The sequence below is a fragment of the Lissotriton helveticus genome, chromosome 2_1 (genome assembly GCF_964261635.1).
Source record: "Lissotriton helveticus chromosome 2_1, aLisHel1.1, whole genome shotgun sequence".
In the NCBI taxonomy this organism is placed as follows: Eukaryota; Metazoa; Chordata; class Amphibia; order Caudata; family Salamandridae; genus Lissotriton; species Lissotriton helveticus.
The window spans coordinates 384,969,586-384,990,595 of NC_136059.1; the positions used below are offsets into that span (position 1 = coordinate 384,969,586).

The following is a 21,010-nucleotide window of genomic DNA, read 5'->3' on the forward strand; positions in this document are numbered from 1 at the left end:
TCCTCGCTCCCACCCTCTTCTTACTCTTTATTGACCAAATAGTTAAATTCTTTATGTCCATAAATACCGATGCTCCATCCTTAGCGGGGACTAAATTTCCTATGTTGATCTTTGCTGACGACACCCTACTCCTATCTAAAACCCGGGGAGGCCTACAGCGGGCCTTAAACCATTTTGAGGAGTTTTGTAAAAAAAATGACCTCCAGATAAACGTGGGTAAAACCAAGTTTATGGTTTTATCCAGGAAAAATCTAATACGCAGTAGCGTACAATTAAATGGGGTCAACTTGGAACAAGTTGAAACCATGACGTACTTGGGGGTCACCCTGGACCGTCGTCTGTCTTGGAAAGATCAAATAGCGACACAGCAATTGAAATTCGCCCAACTGACTGGATGCCTTCTGCGTGAGCAGAAGAAATCCATCACAAAACGGGTTATCCCCGCCTTGAGAATATATGATACCAAAATTAATGCAGCCATACTTTATGGGGCAGAGCTATGGGGGTTTATGGATCTTTCGAGTCTATACAGAACCCAGTGTAGATTTCTTCGTAACCTAGTAGGGTTACCACAATCAACTCCATCGATCCCTCTCTGTCATGATATGGGTTGTCCCCCAATCATGGATATGGCAAGATATAGAGTAGTGTCTACTTGGAGGCGCTTATGGAGCACTGAGGATCTTGTACTGTTTGCAAAAGAGTTAGCAGAAGTAAAGGCTATGTGTGGCTCTGAGCGGATCCCATGGCTCCGCTCGGTGAAAAAGAGCCTGTGTGACATGGGCTTAAACCATCTGTGGGTGTCCCCAGATATTAATAATTTTCCCTCGAAAAAGGAATTCAAGGATTTATTTTGGGCCTCAACCCGCCTCTCCCTGGTACAGGCCTCTAGTTCTGAGGGTCTAACAGGGCGTTTCCTAAGCTTTAAGCTGGATCCGGCCCGTGAGACCTATTGGGATTCCATCACCAGGCCATTGGATAAAAAGCTTTATCATCAATTTCGGGTGGGCTCATTACCCCTGAATTCCTTTACTTCATCCTGGGGTAAAACTCCCTCAAGCTTCTGTAGTTGTTGCCCTAACCATAAAGAAACCGAGGGCCATTTTTTGTTTGCTTGTCCTCAATACACAGAACCGCGCTCCAAGTGGCTAAAACCCCTCTTCAAACGATTACCCTGTAGAAAATCTTCGGATGCAATATGGGCCCTAAAAACAAACACCTCTGAATTCATCGTGATATGTTTGGCCAAATTTTTAGGCTGGGCCTGGGCAATTAGATTCAGAAAGAACCCAACTTCTTCGTAATTACATTCTGTAATAATTTTTGTGTGTCACTATATTTTTGGTATCAGGTTCATTTAATGTCTTGTGGAATCCACTAATGTTTAATAACCTTTTTATTGTGGTTTTAGCCTTAGTATAAATTTGCTAAAATTTTTAAAATTTGGTTTTTCATAATTGTTTGCATGTTGTGGTGGTTTTTTGATTTTCATAAAAATGTTTTTATTCTGTCTTTTATGATTTTATTATCGAAATAAAGACATTAAAACCTGAAACCTGAAAGGCACGTTGCACTTTAGCTTTTAGCACTGTAAAAATATTACATACTAATATATTATTTGATGTACCCTATCACTTCAGTATTTGTTCACTAGCAGTTCTTTATGGAATGCTATGCACTTAAGTCGCTTACTTGCTATTTGCGTTTTGTATTCTAGACTGCTAGATATTTAAGGATTTAATATTACATTCGAGCAGATAGGTCATGGTGGTCTGGTGTTGAAAGCCGCAAATGACCAAGGGAGATGGTGATGGAAACTGAAACATTTAAAGTTATAACTTTCAAGGTTAATGCCCTGAACAATAAACGGAAGGCCAAGGCTATCGAAGATTGGATAAAGGGTCACTACCCAGCTATAATGTTGATGTTGATTTAAGAAACTCCTATTAAAAAGGATGAAAAACAACATTTTGAAATATTCAAAAGCTTGGCAGGATTTTAATGTCCTTAATACGCAAAGGCGTCACATGGGAGCGTGGCAATTTATATTAATAATAATCTTAACTACAACATTGGCCCTCATCAGATTCATAAAGAGGGCAGATGGGAATGGGACATATAGAGGGCGACAAAAATCACACTAGCAACACTATATGCCATCCCATTATAAATGATCCAGTACCCTCGATAGAATTATTTCTATCACTGATGGATGTTTCTGGTAAATTGATTTTAGAAGGGGATTTTAACTTTCTCCACAACCCTGGTTTAGATTCCTTAATATCTACTCGAAGGCAGAATATGCCCAGAATATCTAAGATATTAGCAGTGTATTCAAAGGTTTTGAATTTAATTGAAACTATGAAGAAATAATCCTCCAACCCAGTGAAAATATACTTGCGTATCGGAGAGACATAAATCTGCTGCATGGCTGGTCTAATAGTTGGCATCTTGAAACCTTAGCCTCCATAAGAATAGTCACATAGTAAATGGCTTTTCAGAACATTTGTTATTTGAGATGCAAGTGGATGTAGATTGGTATTTAATAAAGTCAAATTAGAAGTTGAGCTTTAGGTATCGGAAATTGAAAATTAAATAACTTGCTATTGAATGAGTCTAATCAAGGTACTGCCAGCCCGGAAGTGGTATGGGATGCCTTTAAATTCTTTTGAGCGGCCATACGAACTTACATACCTTTGAGAGGTATAGCAGAGAAAAGGCTACAGACAGAAAAGACAGGATCTAGAACATCAGTTTGAAACAGACCAATGAAAGATTTCTGAATAGTTAAATGCCCATCAATAAACAGGCACATAAACATGAAAACAACATATGCAAAAATATGTTTATGAGCCCATCTACCTCTCCAATAATGCTTATCTGCAAAACTTTTATGAGACAGACTTTTAGCCTTGCAGGTTCACAAAAGAAGAGCGCAGATTATAACATGGAGATGAATATGTGGATTTTTTATCCTAAAATGGTACAGTCCCTGTTCAAGTGACACTATGAGAATATATATAGTCCTAAAAACAAGATAGACATTGATCAGTTACGAGAGTTTATAGGTAATATTCCCATGCCCAAAAATAGACCAGCGATATGTTCAAGCGCCAACAACATTGTTTACTTTATAAAAAGTAGAAGAAGTGGTAAGGGTTTTATAAAGTGGGACAGAGGGTGGTGAAGAAGGTATCCCAGTTGCAGCTTTTAAAAAGTTTTCACATATTTTAAACCATCACATTTTTAAACTTGCCAATTATATATTGAAAGGAGGAAATATCCCACCTTCGTTTAACTCTGCTGTGGTGGTAAGTTTTCTTAAAATAGACAAAATCCTGAAAATATAATTTCAAATAGATCAACCAGTATCTAAACACCGATTTTACAATAATAATGACATTGTTTGCCAATAGAATGAGCAAACTGATGGAAAGATTTATCAAAAAATATCAGTACGGTTTTATAGCAGGCAGACAATTGTCTTCCAATACAAATCATTTAATATATGCCTTGTATGTTTTTAGAGAAAACAAGTCCCTTCCAATCTTGTTTTATTAGAATACAGAGAAGGCTTTTGAACTTATCAATTGGGAAATTATTTTTTGCATCTTAGATGAATTTGGTTTCTCCACAAAATTCACAAAAAGCTATTCAAGATATATGAAGGAGAATGAGTTCGGTTAATTGTGAATTCAATTGATATTGGTGTATGCTAATTTAATCGGGGGACAAGACAGGACTGCCCACTTTCCCCTATCCTATTTACCATTTTCATTTAACCACTTGCAATTGCCATAAGGGAAGGTAGTATATCAGTATATCAAACCATTTAGTTCACCTCAAGTGAACCAATTGGTTTGATATACTGTTAGTACCCTGTTTGTTCAGGTTATTGGGTGAAATTTGTTTATTGGTACACTAAGAGAAGATATGAGTAGTGAGTGGGATGACCAAAATTAAGCTGTGTGCAGTTGGAATGGCACTTTTCTTTAAGCCCCCCCCTGGAAATTCAACAAAGGATGTTCAGTTTTTTCCATCTATTTCAGTTAGTGGGGAGGGAATAAGTTCAACAGGCTGAAAACAGAAATTTTACTATGTAATTGCACTACAGACATTTTACTTTTAGAACGTTCGCCTCTTGTAAACCAGAGACTTAAGAGATACCGTTGATATTCACGATGATAGATGTACATAACCTGTTTGATTAAATCATTTACTATTAATCAGTAAAATTAAATCTCTGTTTATGAAGTGGAATTATCCGCCGTTATCTACAATGGGAAAAATAGCATTGGTTCATATGTCAATTTTACTGCTATTTAATTTTTTATATGCTACACTGCCCTGCGCATTACAGATGAAATTATTTAAAGAAATTGAAGGTCTTCTTTAAGCTTTTATTGGGCAAATAAAGTCCCTAGATAAGCACCAAAAATATTATATGAATCAGTTAAGGATGGGTGCCTTGCTTTGCCTAATGTGAAATAATATTATTTTGAAAGTTTTGCACACTCATTCTATTGGTTTTTCAATATACTTGAGGTTGAGAAGATAACGATTAATGTTTTTTAGAGCTAATACTAAAAAAGCATAAAACCTATGACTTGGTACACCTGGCCAAGTCACCCAAAAAAGTTCGATATAAGCTATTGCAGTTGATGTTAAAGATGAAAGAGCAGATTTTTAGATATCATGCTATCCCAGTTTTTAAAGGGTCCACTATATTATAAGATATTTCAATAGGGCATCCACCACTTTTGGATAGAAAGACTGTGCATAGATAGGAATTAAGCAAGGCCATATGCCGCCCGTGGTAGCCCCTGCATTTGATGCCTGCAGTGGGTGAATTTAAGAGTGGTGGGTGCTGACAACTCTCCCGCGACGGCTGCAAATAAGTGCGGGGGAGCGGCTGCTGCCCCCAAAACTTGTGTTGCCAGGGACTAGACCACTGGGAATTAACAGATAGAAATATAATAGAGATTTGTTAAACTATGGAACATGTAAACAGTGGGCTGATGTTCATCCAGGAATTAGGTTTTCAAAACTATCTATCCAATAGTCATTTATTCAAATTACATATTTTCTAAAAGGCTTAGAGCCACATGTATCATTATTACAAGTAGCAATTACCTAATTGCGATGTTCTCCAAATTGCAATTAGGTAGTCACTAATCCTAATGTATGAAACTAATTTCAGTTTCATTTGCGATTCTTAATGGGTCGCAAATAGACCTATCTCATGCATAATAATGAGGTAGGGCGCAATTTGCAAGCCATTAGAAATCTACGTCATCACAGGGATGAAGGCCTGCTGAGGTCAGCATACCGCCATGTCTGTGATTGCTTTTAAATAAAGCAGTCTTTTTTGTTTCTAAATGCATCCCGTTTTCCTTAAAGGAAAACAGAATGTATTTAAAAAGAAAAATGAAACTTTGCAGTTTCATTTTTTATGAGTAAGCAGTGGTCTGTGGTACCACTGCCTGCTCTTAACAATGCTTTTACAATCATTCACAAAGTGGAAGGGGTCCCTTAGGGACCCCATCCCTTTTGCGAATGGGTTACCACCTGCTTGAAGTGGGTGGTAAAATGCAAATGTTTTGCATTGGTAAGGATTCAGTATTTAGAAGGGACACCCTAAACACACCACTTCCAAATACTGAATCGCAAACCCATTTTGTGATTCGGTAACAGGTTACCGAATTGCAAATTAGGGTTTGCTGCATCTAAAAAGCATTCGTTGTGTTTGCAAATGGGCGTATTCTGCGAATCGGCCCGTTTGCGAAGGCAATAATGGTTGATGTATTTGCCCCTTAGATCCCAAAGCTGTAAGAGCTAGATCAGATCAAGTTGAGGATCTGCTAGAGACAAGTACACGCAGATTGGAAAAATACTGGAAAATTAGACTTCCAGAATGTAAAGAGATAGATGTTATTACCAAATTCAATCAGAAATGGAAATCCTGAGAGAAATTACTTTTTACGGAGGATTCCTGGAGGAAGAGGAATCAATATAATTTCCCCATTTTGAAAGGAGCGAATCTCTGCAATATGCAATTTTAAACCAAATTGTTGCTGTATAGGATGCCCACATCCTTCAATAAAATTGAGCTCTAAATACCTGCGAAATGTTTCAGATGCTCAATGGAAGTAGAGGTAATTGGAAACACATGATTTGGAAATGCACAATGTTGATGTAATATTTCATTCTCCAGGACCTGATTGGGGGCACAGGACGAACGCCGGTCTTTGAAGAAAGTTTGACAACAAGACAGCATTCCCCCGGTGGACCCGGGTTTAGAGAAATTCTGGTAAACTCGGAAATTTTTTCCCTACATACACAGTAGAAGGATCATTGGAAAATATGCAATTTTAGACCAGAGTGCAGCAGAACCCACAACACGGGTTGCGACCTTAAATACCAAGGGATCCACACCCTGAAGAAGGCCTCATTGACCCAAGGGGGCTAACTGAAGAGGCCAAAACATGTTGGTACTTGCTGTAAGGATTTAGGGGCAGTCAACCCTCCTGTATATCCCTAATTCACCCCTAAAAAAACAGTGCTCCGTCCAGTGTGTTGGTCTGCACCTGGACGTCTGCAGCGGCCCTATGATGAACCATGCAACTACATTGTGGGTAATGGCAGTATTAAGAAATTCTTTAATTTCCCTTCTTTTATGATATTTTTTCTTGTCTCAGATATACCTTATAGATATAATAGGGGACGGGAACCTCTTATCACAATTTAGGTTAGTATCCCTGACCCTGTTTTTATAGTCATTCTCTCTTTTGTGAGTCTTAATGATTTGAAAGGGGAGTCAGAGAAAGAAGGCTCAGTCCCTGGTCTCTCTTCTTTGGTTGCAGCTGTTAACTGCCATGTCGACTTGGCAAGTGCACCCTCTTGCCAGGTCCTAACCTTCCCTTTTCTTACATGTAAGGCACCCCTATAGTAGGCCCAAGTTACACCCTGGGCAGGGTGCAGTCTATGTGAAAGGTAGGACATATACTGATGTGTGTCACATGTCCTGAGAGTGAAAAATTAAATTGGAATTTTTCACTCCCAGGACATGCAAAGGCTTTCTGTCCCATACAATAGAATGTGAGTTTATTTATACAATCTTATAAATATAACTTCCCATTGGGACCAGATAAGAAAATAGAGTTTAGTATGACTGGACTAAGAATATGAATTTCATCTTTTAGTAAAAATGATTTTTATATTGTGTGTTTGAAAAAAACACTTTTATAAAGTGGTTATTTTCTTTCTTTGCCATCCTGTGTGCTTCTGCTGGTTTGTGGATTGACTGTCTGTCTTTGGAGTGACACGGGCTGGGGATGTGCATTCTCTCAGACAGCCACTGGGGTGTTGATGTTGTCCTGCCTTTCCTGAATGAGTCATAGATGGGCTGAATAGACCTGGTCTGCTTTCAGAGTAGTGGGAGGAGATTTTCCTTGCACCTGCATAGGGCCTGCCTACCTTGCACAATGCTGTCTCCACCTCCTGCGGTCATACTACACCAGTGAGGACAGAACTGGTTTGGGCTGGACTCAGAGACCCTTACGCAAAGAGTACAAAGACCTTTTGGGGTATACGTATTAGACCTAAAACCCCAGAACTTTAGACTACCTCTGGAATCAAGAGGAACCTTTGCCAAGGAGAAGAGCTGGAGAAACTGAGAGGTACTGCCACGGAAAGGCCAAGGACTTTGCTCTGTGCTGTGTCCCCCTGCTTGAGGAAGATCTCCAAGGGCTTGAGTAGAGCTTGCCTCCTGTTCTCAAGTCTCAGGGACACAAAGACTTCACCCCAGCTCCCCTGAACATCCTTGCCTGGAGTTCAGATCTGCCAAGAGGTGCCTGTGACTGTGTTGGGCCTATGGAGGTGTTCCTGCAGTTGGGAGCTGGAAAAGCAACGCAACTACTAGAAAATTGATGCATCGTCCTTCTTGCAGCTGTTTTTCTGACGCAGCACCGATGTGCGAGAAGAATATCCACGCATCACCGCGCTGCTGCCGAAACCAAAGCAGCACCTATCGCCGATGCAAGAACTGACAAATCGATCGCTGAAGCATCTCGGATTTCCACACATCGTACCTGTGTGGCAAGTTTTCCCAATGCATCACCCACGGACCAGAACCGTCTCGGAATTGACGCATCACTTCCCCCTACAGAGCAGATTTGACGCATCACTTCTCCTGTGTGCAGCAGAACTGTTGCATCGCCTCCCTAGGGTCGCAGAAACTGATGCATCGCTTTGTTTTTCGACGCTTCCCATCTCTGCGGCTCTTTGGACTTGTGAATTTTATCCCAACTACAGGCACTTTGAGAGAAATCATGCATCCATAGTTTTCTATGGGCCAAGTTGTTTGAAACTTTTTAAAATTCATATTCTTATTAGCTGTATGTTGGAATTTTTGTTGTTTTGGTCTTGTTGAGTTTTGATAAAGATACTTTCTTGTTCTAAACTGGTGTGGTTTCATTTGTGGTGTTATTACTGCATTACTGTGTGTTTTGTGTACAAATACTTTACACATTGCCTTTTGGGATAGGCTTGTCTGCTCGTGCCAAGCTACCCAGTGAGTGAGCAGGGGTTATATAAAGTGCGCATCCCCCTTACCCTGACTAGAAGCAAGGGTCCCTACTTGGACAAAGGTACGTACCTCTGCCAACCAGAGCCCCCCATTTCTAACAATGCTCATGTGATAATTCCACAGCTCAGAGCACTTTGCCCTTTATTCTCTTTTGTTCTTTGTACAAGTCAATAAGAGCTAATCATCTACTCCCAATATTAAACACCTTCAAAACCCTGCTCTTATATGGAAAGTTATTGGTTTCTATTCTCCTTGGACTCAATGGCCACCTGCTGTGCAGTTTTAAGCTTTATAAGAGGAGCAATTGTAAAAAGAAAGAAATATGGTTAAGAAAGGGAGGGTGTATTCTCTATAGGTTGATCTGAAGTGCACTTAGCATGTCAGGGTGCAGCTATTTTAATATTTATTGTGGAGATTTCTATTGCTTTTTAAATGTCTTTTATGATTACTTTTTGTATTGTGTGCCCTTATGATTTATTTAAATCGAATAAAGTCTGTTTGACTGACTGACTACGTTTCCGGATAGTTTGCAATTAATATTACTAGGCTATTCATTAACCGCTATATGTATCAACAAACCATTTTGCATTTCCTAAATAGCGAATTTTAAGGAATCGCTATTTAGGAAATGCAAAATGGTATGTATGTACAAAATCGCTTTCCAATAGCGATTCCTTAGCATTCCTAATTTGAGATTAGCAAATTGTCATTCGCAAATTACCCCTTAATTTCCATGGGCCAGGAGGCCCATAGGAATGAAAGTGCAATTTGCAATTAGCAATTTGCTGATCGCAAATTAGGGATTTTTCCAAGGGTGCAGGGGTGTCTCAAGAACACCCTGCTGCACCCCTGAAAAAGACTTTTGGGGGCATATGGCGCACATACATGCCCTAAGGGCATGTATGGGCGTCATATGGCACCTTTGGTTTTTTTCAAAGAAGCTTTTTGATAAGAATTCGCAAATTACCACCAACTAGAAGTTGGTGGTAATTTGCTAATCCTTAATGGCATTTTTTCCATAATATTTGTTTGATACATTGCATTTAAGGAATCGCAAATTTTGCAATTCCTTAAGTGCAATCGCAAAATAAGGATTAGCAAATTTTGCTAATCCTTATTTTGCATCAAACTTGTTTGATACATTCCATTTGTCTATTTAGCATTCGCAAAGGCCGAAATTCGCAGAATTTCTGCCTTTGCGAATGCTAAATAGCTTGATACATATAGCGGTAAGTGCTGTATTTAGCACTTGTCATACGAAAGAAATATTTTAGCTACATTGATAACTAAGTCTATTATTCTGAAGAGCTAGAAAACAAAATTAATATCCACAGTTGACCAGTGGAGATTAAAATGGTTAGAATAAAGAGATTGGAGCAATGTTATGCATTAAGAATGGGCTAAAACAGAAAGGGTCAGATGTACAAATGTTTTTGTGTGTGCAAATGGGTTTTAGACCCGTTTGCGCCCACAAAAAACCTGTGGCCCATGTACTAATCCTATTTTGAGAGTCACAAATCAATTTGCAACTTGCAAAACGGGTTTAGCGACTCACTATTAGGAACGGGCGTTCCAAGGGCGTCCCTTTCCAATAGCCACCCTTCTCAGAAGTGTGGTAATGCACTCACAAATGGGAAGGGGTCCTAATGGGACCCCTTCCCTTTGTGAATGCATGCACAAATATTTTTAGGGCAGGCAGTGGTCCTTGGGACCACTGCCTGCAGTTAAAAAATGTAACGTGTAATTCTTATTTTTTAAATGCATCCCGTTTTCCTATAAAGAAAACACTGGTCCCTATTTTAGCTGACATCACCCATTTGGGAATATTTTCTTAATGCAAAAACACAGATTCTTTCACCTTTGCACTCAACATTTTGCTGATACCAACTTCCATCTGGTAGACATCTGAAAAACTGATAGCCCAGCAGCTCATATCCAGCATGACAGACAACTTCAACTTCTTCCCCAGTTGAATAAACCTTTTTCTCCACCTGAAAATAACAAATGTGCATTTACGAATGATTCATAAATAGGGTGTTATACATAGGCAGATGCTCCAATACAAACATATTTCATATATATGTAAAAGCAGCTAAAGGCATTAGTAATTGAAAGACACATTGTGCTGACAAAATAGCAGCTTTGGAGGAGAGTTTTCAAAAATAATTAATGTACATTTATGCTAAGGGGTTAAAATTGTTGTGATCAGAATTTAGGTTGATTGCGACATTCTAGAATTCATATTTCAAGGCATTCGACAATCTAGTGCCCTACATCTGCTCCTAGTCTATCTTCCTGTTTCCATTTGTGTGTGGATAATTTCAATTTTACAATTTTCTTTCTGAAACCAATGTTTAAATTCTCCCCATGTAGTACATTTGTCTGTGCTTTGATTGGCTGCTATACGGTTTCTATCCCACTTTGCATATTAAAAGGAATACTTAAACGAGCAGAAAGCCTAAAAAACTGCATAGAAATTAATATATATCTAAGTTGTTAATAGGCGCAGACACCGTATGTTGATCAAGGGAATGTGTGGATGTTTATGCAAACATGCTGATATTAGATACTGTGCCTTAAATGCATCATCTGACCAAACAAAAGCAACCAACACACGAGAAGAATATGAGACCGTTGTGCCCCTTCCTTGAGAGGTTGCAGGATGAATGACTGGTAGATTCTAGAGGGAACATGCTCAAAGTGTTATTTTGGACTAAGCCCAGAGTTTAGCTCACACTGTTCAACGACCGTCTCAGTAATTGCAAAAAGTGAGAAATTAGAATTTTGCTTTTTTGCAGGCTCTTGTCTCCGGAACTATGGGCATTCCTGTACAAAACGCAGATGCACCACACTTCTGGTGATCCTAAAAAACTTAAGGATTCGATGACTGCTCATTTTGATTTTTGACGTGCCAGTTGAAAGTAGGTTATTTTATGAACCCTCTACATTACACAGCATCAGCCTAAGCTTCAGAACTTCTAACATCCTCAGTTTTCCGACAACTTTTAAAACAATGTTTCAATGATCTATAATTTTGCATTGTTGGATAAAGAGCTACTATGTGATATTCAGCAAGGTAATTCGGGGTGGAGACAACATGGGTAACAAGAACTAAGATGAAATTATTTCACAGAGGCTTTAAGAGAGAAATTAATGAGAAATTAGTTCACATGCATTGCCCTAAAACGTTTGCTGGACGACTTGCCATGTTTCTACTGGTAGAAACTCATATTTTGGTATATAGGGCTGAAAAGAGGATGACTCAGGCATCTGTTTTAGGTGATATACTTACATTATATGCATCTTCAACAGAATTGGAAATGGAGTGGCATTATAAGTCCCTGCCGTATTGGTTTGTGGAAAGAGAACAGATGATGGACAGAAGGCTGAACAAATCAAAGCCGTATTGGTTTGTGGAAAGAGAACAGATGATGGACAGAAGGCTGAACAAATCAAACATTCACCCCAGTCACACCTCTGGGTTAATCCATCAATTTGTGTGCTCGCCACACCATTCTAGTTTGGATCCAGCCGTATACAAATTAGTTTGATACTGCTCTCCATGGAAATAGTCCAGCCCAAGCTGCCAGACCAAGTCTTCCCTGGACCATAAAAAAGCATCCTGGGACTGATTTGAGGGTATCACCCCTTATCAGCCAGGCTAACTTGAATCCGGTGGCATAGCGAGCATGGAACCCACGTCTGAACATACTCTTCCCACTTAGGACGAAAAATGTAAAAAGAACAGATGATGAACAGAATGCTGAACAAATCATTCAACCCCAGTCACAGATCTGGTTTAAATCCATTGTCTTTTTGCTTACCACAACTTTCCAGTTTGGACCCAGCCCGAGCCCGAACTCCCATGTCAGGTCCTCATTGGACCAGAAACAAGCATCCTGGGACGGTTTCGGGGTATCACCCTTCATCAGCCAGGCTAGCTTGAATCCAGTGGCATAGATAGCATAGGATCCACATCTGCCCATATCCTTCCTACTTAGGGCAACAAATGTTAAAAGAACAGGTGATGGACAGAATTCTGAACAAACCAAACATTCACTCTCAGTCACAGATATGGGTTAAATCTATTGTATTTTGCTTGCCACTCCATTCCAGTTTGGACTCAGCCATATGCAAATCAGTCTTGACCCTGCTCCCAGTTGGAACTGCCAGGCCAGATCCTCCTTGGACCAGAAATAAGCATTCTGGGAGCAGGGGGGTTCAGCACTAGCCGCCTGTACTAACGATACGCAGGCAGGCATAAGTAATTTTGGTACAAATCCCAATCCAGACGTCTTACATCTCCCACCAGCCTCTGTGCCTTATGTGCTTGTCTTAACTGGTGTTCCCACTCTTGGAGTAGGCCAGAGAGAGACATGGTCCGATCTCCGAAATAAATCTGTAGATTGGCTCCATAAACATAAGAATTTTGATCCGCGCATGACGGAGGGAATAATCATTGTCAGTAGAGTGGGGTGGGTTGGCCCATCAAATAAGTGTATAGATGGAGATTGTATTGTCTTAAACTTTAGCAGACCCCAATTGGTTCGACGTCTACTATCTATTAGAGAACAATCATTTGCCCCTTCAACTAACATCAGTGCACTCCCTTTGGGCTATTTTTATAAACCACCCACAATCCCAAAAAGAAGCATTGAAACAGTTGTGCCTCAATCATATAGATTGTCAAAAAAGGAGGGGTTTGGCCCAAAGGATTAGAGGGTAGGTAGGGCCAGTTATACTACATAAGAAAAAAATTACCTAAGCCTCTAGTGACTTCACAACACTTATTCATATGAAGTAAGATGAACGCAAACTAATACGTTTTCCTTAGCAGTAATTTCTGCCTTTTATTTCATAAAGTACATTATAAATGATTTAGCTCATGGGGCGTAATTCTTTTGTCTGATAGCTATGTGTAGGGGGAAGGAGGGAAAAGGGTTACATGGTTTTCAATATTGTGTGGCCAAGACGATTTGTAAGCAATAGACAGCAATTGCAGGTCTTTACTTCTGCAACAGAAATAATACATGCGATTTCGCGGTGTCTGTTTATATAGATTTGAAACGTGACAACTGAGCGCAAGTTATTTACTTACTCGAGGAGAGGGGCCCAAAGGCGTGGCCCCGCAGAGGAAGTGTTGTGACAATTGACAGTCCTTCACTCTCTTTAAATATAGTTCGTGGCTGCAGGGGCAAAAATGTGAAGGATTTGTGAAAATCGTTTTTGGCTGGGAGCACTTAGATGCAAGTGCACAATGTGTGTTGCTCACCTAATAAAGCTTCAGGCTCAAGGTTTCAAGTGGGGATCTGCCTTCATTGTTGCTAGCAACTCGCCGAGCAGATTCACACGTCATGTAATGGTTCATCAGTGTCACGTGATGCGTTTCTGACCAATCACAGGAGGGGATGATTAAATTGCATTCACAATGACTTCTGGGAGATGTAGTTCATTCAACTCATGTATTTCAAAATACATAAAGGGTAACATTTTCTGGGCAGCAGTAAGGGACCGTCGATCTATGGGCCAGACATCCACCCCGATTAGCTGTAACTTTTCTAGTGATGCATGGGTTGAACATTTTTCAGAAATGTATGCCACACCGTTAACAAGTGAGGCAAACTATGCTCCAGGTAGCCCTGTACTTATAGAAATAAGTATTTTAGAAGTTGTAGAAGCCATTAATCAGAGCTTAGGCAATAAAGCGCCGGAGCCAGACGGGCTCCCTATTGATTTAATCAAGTGGAATCCGGATTTCTGGGACCCTTTGCTTTTGAACGTTTTTAATAGTCTAACTGTGGCAAAATTACCTGGCACTTGGGCCAGGAGTATAATAGTCCAGATTTTTAAGAAAGGAGATAGATCCCTTCCATGTAATTATAGACTTATTTCCCTAACAGATAATACCCTCAAAATATTAGGACGAGTCCTGTATAATAAAATGTTGGCATGGACAGAAGCAAATGCTATTTTAGATCCATGTCAGTTGGGCTTCAGGGGTAAGGTTGGCACAATTGAACAATGTCTCAACCTAAATCTAATTGTTGGGAAATATACTATTGCACGGAGGTCCCCTATTTATATGGCTTTTATGGATTTGTCCACAGCTTTTGACTTAGTGACCAGGGCAAAGCTGTGGACAATCCTTCTGGCAGGAGGGTTGGATGAGCCACTAGTAAACTTTTTAGCGTACCTACATAAAGACCTCCAGGCACAAGTACGGCTTGGCATGGGAGGTGAGGTTTCGGGGACTACTGATGTAGGCAGGGGGGTCAGACAAGGTTGTGTCTTGGCCCCCTACTTTTTATTATATATATCAACGGGCTGAATAGTTCCTTGAAAACGGCCACTCAAGATGTCCCCTATATAAATGGGAAGCCCATCCCTGTGCTCCTCTACGCAGATGATGCAGTACTTATAGGCCGCACCCTAAACTCCTTGCGTCTGTTGGTCCAAAGTTTTAATAATTACATGAAAGAGTTGGATTTGCGGGTACATTTTACAAAATCTTTTTTAATGTGTAGTGGGCCAGGGAAGCGTGAGATAGGCACTATCACAATAGATAGCTAAAAATTAACTTGTGTTAGATCATTTGTCTATTTGGGGTTGGCCTTTGCTGCGAGCGGCTCCTGGAGTGAGCATTTAGCTCACTCCAGGAGCAAGTTCTCAAAGGCCACCAATTACATTTTGAGCCTGCCCCGTCCTAATACTACTGGGACCCTTCTAGCAGTTCAGAAAATCTATAAACTTCAGTGTACTCCAGTAGCTACATATGGTGTCGAGATTTGGGGAACAGTTAAACCTGTAGGTATTCAACAGGAAGAAAACAGGTTTTGTAGGAAACTGCTGAATACCCCAATCTCAACCCCTCAATATATATGTCGTAAGGAGCTCAATATCAATTTTATAACTGATTTTATTCGTGCCCGACCTGTACTCTTTTGGATATCAGTGTGGAAAAACGAAGCGGCATCCGTGACACGGCAGATTATTACTGACTGTTTAAAATGTGATTAAAGGACTGGAAATTCTATGGCTAAGAGGCGTGCTTCAAAGTCTGCGTAGTGTTGACAGAGAGAATCTCTTCCTAGATCCCACCTCAGCAGAAGCAGCCCCAAAAAAGGAACTGCGAGATGCTTTATATTCCCTTTATAACAGAGAACGGGATGTGGTGGAGCAACTATATGGTTATCGAACAGCATTGCCACTCATATGTATTGACTTTAGCCATGAGCCGTTGGGAGAGGAGCCTACTGTGCAGATTAAGGGGCCAATTAGGATGGCGGACGGATGCCACCCCCGAGGTGGAGGGACCGTCCGTAGGGGCTGCGGCGTTCCCTCCCTCGGAATTAGGATGTGACCGCCACCCTGGCGGTCACATCCCGTATACTTAACATTGCGGCGGGTGCTGCTTAAAGCAGCACCCGCAGCAAGGTTAAATATGCAAGTATTCCCTGTGCATGCACAAATCGGCAGGCACCGCGCAGCAAGGTTAAATATGCAAGTATTCCCTGTGCATGCACAAATCGGCAGGCACCGCGCGGTGCCTGCCGCTTTGTGCATGCAAAGGCAGGGGGGTACCATAGGTACCCCCCATGTGCACCCCTCACCCCCCCCTTCACCCTGGGGGCCTGCAATGGGCCCCCAAAGAAAAGACCGTATGCCTTTTCGTGGCGGCATTGCCGCCGCGGAAAGGCATGTCCCAAGGCTAATCCTAATATGGCTGGCGGTGTCTGATAGACAGCGCCACCATATTAGAGCTTTTCCACCGTGGTCTGAAGGCGACCGCGGCGGAAAAGCGGCAGATATTGTTCCCGTCCGCCGATGACCCCCCAGCCATCCTAATCTGGCAGGGGGTCTTTACAAACACCGTAGCGGTGAATCCGCATTCTCCGGGCCGGCGGTGGCTTCCGCCGGCCCAGAGGATGCGGATTCACTGCAATCATAATCGGCCCCTAAGAGCGGGCACAATTAGATTTGCACTTTGTTTTCCATTGGGCTACAGCCCAAATTTTAATCAAAACCGGTGCCCTTGTGACGAGAGGAGTGAGCGATCTATTATACATTTTTTATTCTTTTGTAGATAGAATTGATTTAACAAAAAAATATTTACTTTAAGCAACAAGCCTTTTATATTCTGAACAAAGACATCTAATTAGTAGTATTGTGATTGTGGCATGATGCAGCCACTGCTGGAAATAGGGGAATTAAGACTACATTCATTTTGGTTCTTTATTTTATTTTGGTGGCCCTTGATGTGAAAAAACGTTAAACAATATGTAATTAAATCTCCTAGCTGTACTTAAGGAAAATCCTTAGGTTCAATGCTCTTTGGATTTTTTATCCTTTCACTTACACTTCTCAAACCTTGGCATGCCATAGCCACAAACATTTTTACAGGACTGCCCACTTTGGAAGAGCATCAAGTGCCAATCACTGTGGATACTTTCTCTAAGATTACACATTTTTCACAGATAAGATCTCTGCAATCTGCCACAACCATGGCTAATCATTTATTGACTGGAATTTTCTGACTCTATAGTAAACCTTAAGGCATCATCATCGACAGGCGCAACATAAATCAGGCCTTGACCTCCAGTTGCAACCCACAATCTAATGGACAGAAAGAATTTTAGTAGTGTAATTATTCTGTGTTTGTGTTAAAATTGTTTTAATAAATATATGTTAAATTATTGTATTTTAATAGAATATATGTTTTGATATGTTATATTTTGGGCGTTGGGTGTTGACTTTATTGGGGCATTAGTGGGTAATGCTTTATTTTAAATATATTTGAATTAGTTAAAATAATTATTTGCTTATTAACAATAACAATTTTAAATTACTATGGTATTCAGTGATTAAAATATTGTTTAAATATTGAATAAATTATAGTGTGTTTGTAATATAAATACAGGATTTTCTCTTTTTGGTGATTGAGTAGGTAGTTTGTTATTGTTTGAGTGATTATTTCATATGAAGATTTAGCGATCATATAGAAAAATAATTTTAAACAAAATATGTTTGTAAACATTTATTTGAACTAGTATTTAAAAATAATTCATTTGTGAGTGTTGTATTTGTTCTCAAATCTGTATATGCATGTATGTACATGTTAGTATTTGTAGCACAGGAACCTACCTTGGGAGCAACAGAGCACTAAACAGGAGGCATGGACTCACGAAGATGCAAGTATTGGAGGAAGTAATTCTATTTTACATTTAATTAAAAATAGGTTTTTGGCAAATAAATTCGTTTTTTTAGTTTATAAATATTTGTAATTGTTTTTATTTTTTAGCACATTTGTTTATTGCCTGCAAAGTATTTGTACAATTTGTATTTTTTTTATTATGTTCCATTTCTATTTAAATAATAACTGTCTTGGAAAGTCTTTTCCATTTCTTATTGCTTATTGCAACAAACATTAAGGGCAATGGCAAAAGTATCCAAAATGGTCGATTGCATCTCAAAACACTCTGCCTCATATGTATGTGACTAGAGGAAGCACACCACTTTGCCTTTGTAGGCTCAAACAGATACCTTTGATCAGCCAACCCTACTAGCCATTTCTTCAGCAAAAATCGCATTGAAGGGGAGACAAAAATGTTGCCAAATCAAACTCGAGAAAACACCTGTACCTGTAGATCAAAAACTTTGCCAACACGATTTAATTTAGAAATTGCTTAGTAACCATAAGCTTTTTGCTGTAAGGTCATACTTACCAACAAGAAGCCTAAATAAAATAAATAATAAAAAATCTTCCAATAACATGTGTGATTTGCATTGAAGTGCGTTTAGATTAGATTAGATTAATAATTTAGAGAGCACCTGGTTACTCCAAAGGAGAGTCCCCGCACTAAGAATTCTTCCTCCTAGTCAGATCCCCCCATCCGATAGCCTCAGCACCAATCTGTTTGAGATGACCTGAAAAAACATGTTTTTAATTTCCTACGGCACATCACTTCTGATGGCTGCATCCTAATATCCAGTTGTAATTGGTTCCAAATTTTTGCTGCCAGAAAGTCAAAAGGTCTACCTCCCTGCCATGCTCTGTGCACAGTAGGAACAGTCAGCCTAGCAGTGATGGTATATCTAAGATTCCTGTAAGGGGTAGGTAGAGAGGAAAGATAGCTAGGGCCTTTCTCGTTTAGAATTCTATGACAAAAGCATGAAGCTTTAAAGGTCACTCTGTCCTGCACCTGCAGCTAATGTAGTTACACGAGAGCCGTTCCCACCGGGGCTCGCCTTGAGATATTCAGAAGTACCCGGGCTGCGGCAATCTGTACTCTCTACAGCATTCTCATTCTGCCTTTGGTGACCCCTAAATAGAGAACATTACAGTAGTCCAAGCGGGAGATAATCACCGCCTAGATAATGATTCTTTTTGCTGTCAGAGGTAATAGATCTAATATTTTAAATAGCATCCAGAGTAGGCCAAAATAAATTCCAGCCAAACCTGATATCTGCAAACTCACTAAGCTTAAGAGGTCCTCCAAGCAAGCCAGTTGGTACACTACTGAATTAAGATCCATGAAATGCACCTGTAAATGACTCAAAAGGAGATGGCGTACCAGCATGTAGTGAGTTCAATAAGGATGAGATGCACACCTTTGTTTCGCGATCCATTTTAGAACAATGTTAAACCAAATTATTCTGTTTAAACATTTACTGCGTGCAAGACTTGCTCCGCGCTTCGTCCCATTGCGCTGCAACATTACTAAACCACGAAGGAGCCAACATTGGCTCCACCAAGCTGCACAGCCACATCATAGCCTGAATCCAATGAATTAAATGTGTGTAATTTTTTCAAAATTTTTCCTTTTTTCAACATTATTTTAATCCTTCTCTTTTGCGTTCAATTCATTTTATTCAATCCATGTTTTGCGTCATTGTTCAAAAACGCTCGGGAGCATAAGGTGGATTTCATACCATGATTTATTTTCACAATCCCAATGCATTTCGGGAATTAACTTCCCTTCGTCAGGGGAATCTATAAGGGCAAACAAATACTTTCTTTATGCCATATTATGTCAAGTAAGCATTTCATCCACATTTTAAAAAACGATACACAACAATAACATGAACAATAAACCTGTAGATAAGACGAGATATATGCACTAACAAATTACACTTATTAGCTACATGCAATCTTTTATACACCCACAGTGTTCATATATTTGGTATCCCAAAATAACTCCATTGTTGAGAAATAAATACACCCTTTTTTTTAAATGTAGAAAATAGTAGCACTAGTTTAAAGAAACAGAAACATGTATAAAATTGCCTGCGCTTACCATGACATGCTGTTACATCTTAAAATGTGAGAAACCATTCCAAAATGAACAAATCCAATTTTAAAGACCATGACTTCATCTCTCTATTTTATTAACGTGCCGAAGCATGCGTTTCTCTTTTCAATGCAAACTGTGTATTTTGTAACAGAAACCATTTATATTAGTTTCCACCCTATATAATGCCACACAGGTGATTAATTGCGTCTGTATGTCACGAGACGCTAAACAGCAAACCAAGTGAGCTGCACGTTTAAACCCGTACTCCTCCAAGTCCCCAAGTTCAATATCCCACGTTCTTTTCTCCCTGGAGTCTCTCTCGTACCCAAATAGCTCTTCAATAAAGTAGGCCAAAATACATTCCAGCCAAACCTGATATCTGCAAACTCACTAAGCTCAAGAGGTCCTCCAAGCAAGCCAGTTGGTACACTACCGAATTAAGATCCATGAAATGCACCTGTAAATGACTCAAAAGGAGCATGTAGCCCACTGACCGAACAACATTCAAAACAACCCTCAACCAATACCACCAACTCCTGAAAGCAAGCTCCAACCACAGCAAGGAACTATCCATCATTGTCAGAGAGTTCTACAGCCTCTCAGCCACCAAACAACGTCTTCACCCCTTCCCAGGAACTCAGCGATACCCTGGCATACTTCTTCCATGACAAGATCTCCACCACCTACAGAAAATTTGAATCCCAACCCATCGACATTCTCAGCCATCTCGCCCCCATGAATGAGAAACATGGTCACCTGCTCACCACCTGGGACCAGCTCACCATGCAAGACAGCACAGCCATCATGAACTCTGTCCACTTATGAGCACCCATGGACCCCTGCCCCCACCACATGGTCAACCTCCGGAATAAGATTATCAGCCACCATCTTCAACACAGTTATCACCTCCCCAAAAAATGGAAAGACACAGAATTCAAACCCTTACTCAAGAAACCATCTGCTGACTCTGATGAACTCAAGAACTAGTGCCCCGTCTCTTTGCTGCCCTTTTCCGTAAAAATACTCGAGAAGGCCATCAACCACCAACTCACAGAACAACTGGTGAATAACATTGTTCATAGCTCTTCTCAATCCAGATTCCGCACCAACCTCAGTTCTGCAACCACCCGGA

The 21,010-nt window shown here is 40.2% G+C and overlaps 1 protein-coding gene across 2 annotated transcripts in view; it reads right to left on the reverse strand.

Annotated features, from left to right (window-relative positions):
* Nucleotides 1–21,010, reverse strand: part of LOC144818001 (complement component C6-like) — a 909,016-nt gene that overhangs the window by 153,352 nt on the left and 734,654 nt on the right. For both annotated transcript variants that reach the window (XM_078675007.1, XM_078675006.1), the window contains exon 14: nucleotides 10,446–10,578. In XM_078675007.1, the coding sequence (XP_078531133.1) occupies nucleotides 10,446–10,578 (133 nt within the window). The remainder of the gene's footprint in view (nucleotides 1–10,445; nucleotides 10,579–21,010) is intronic.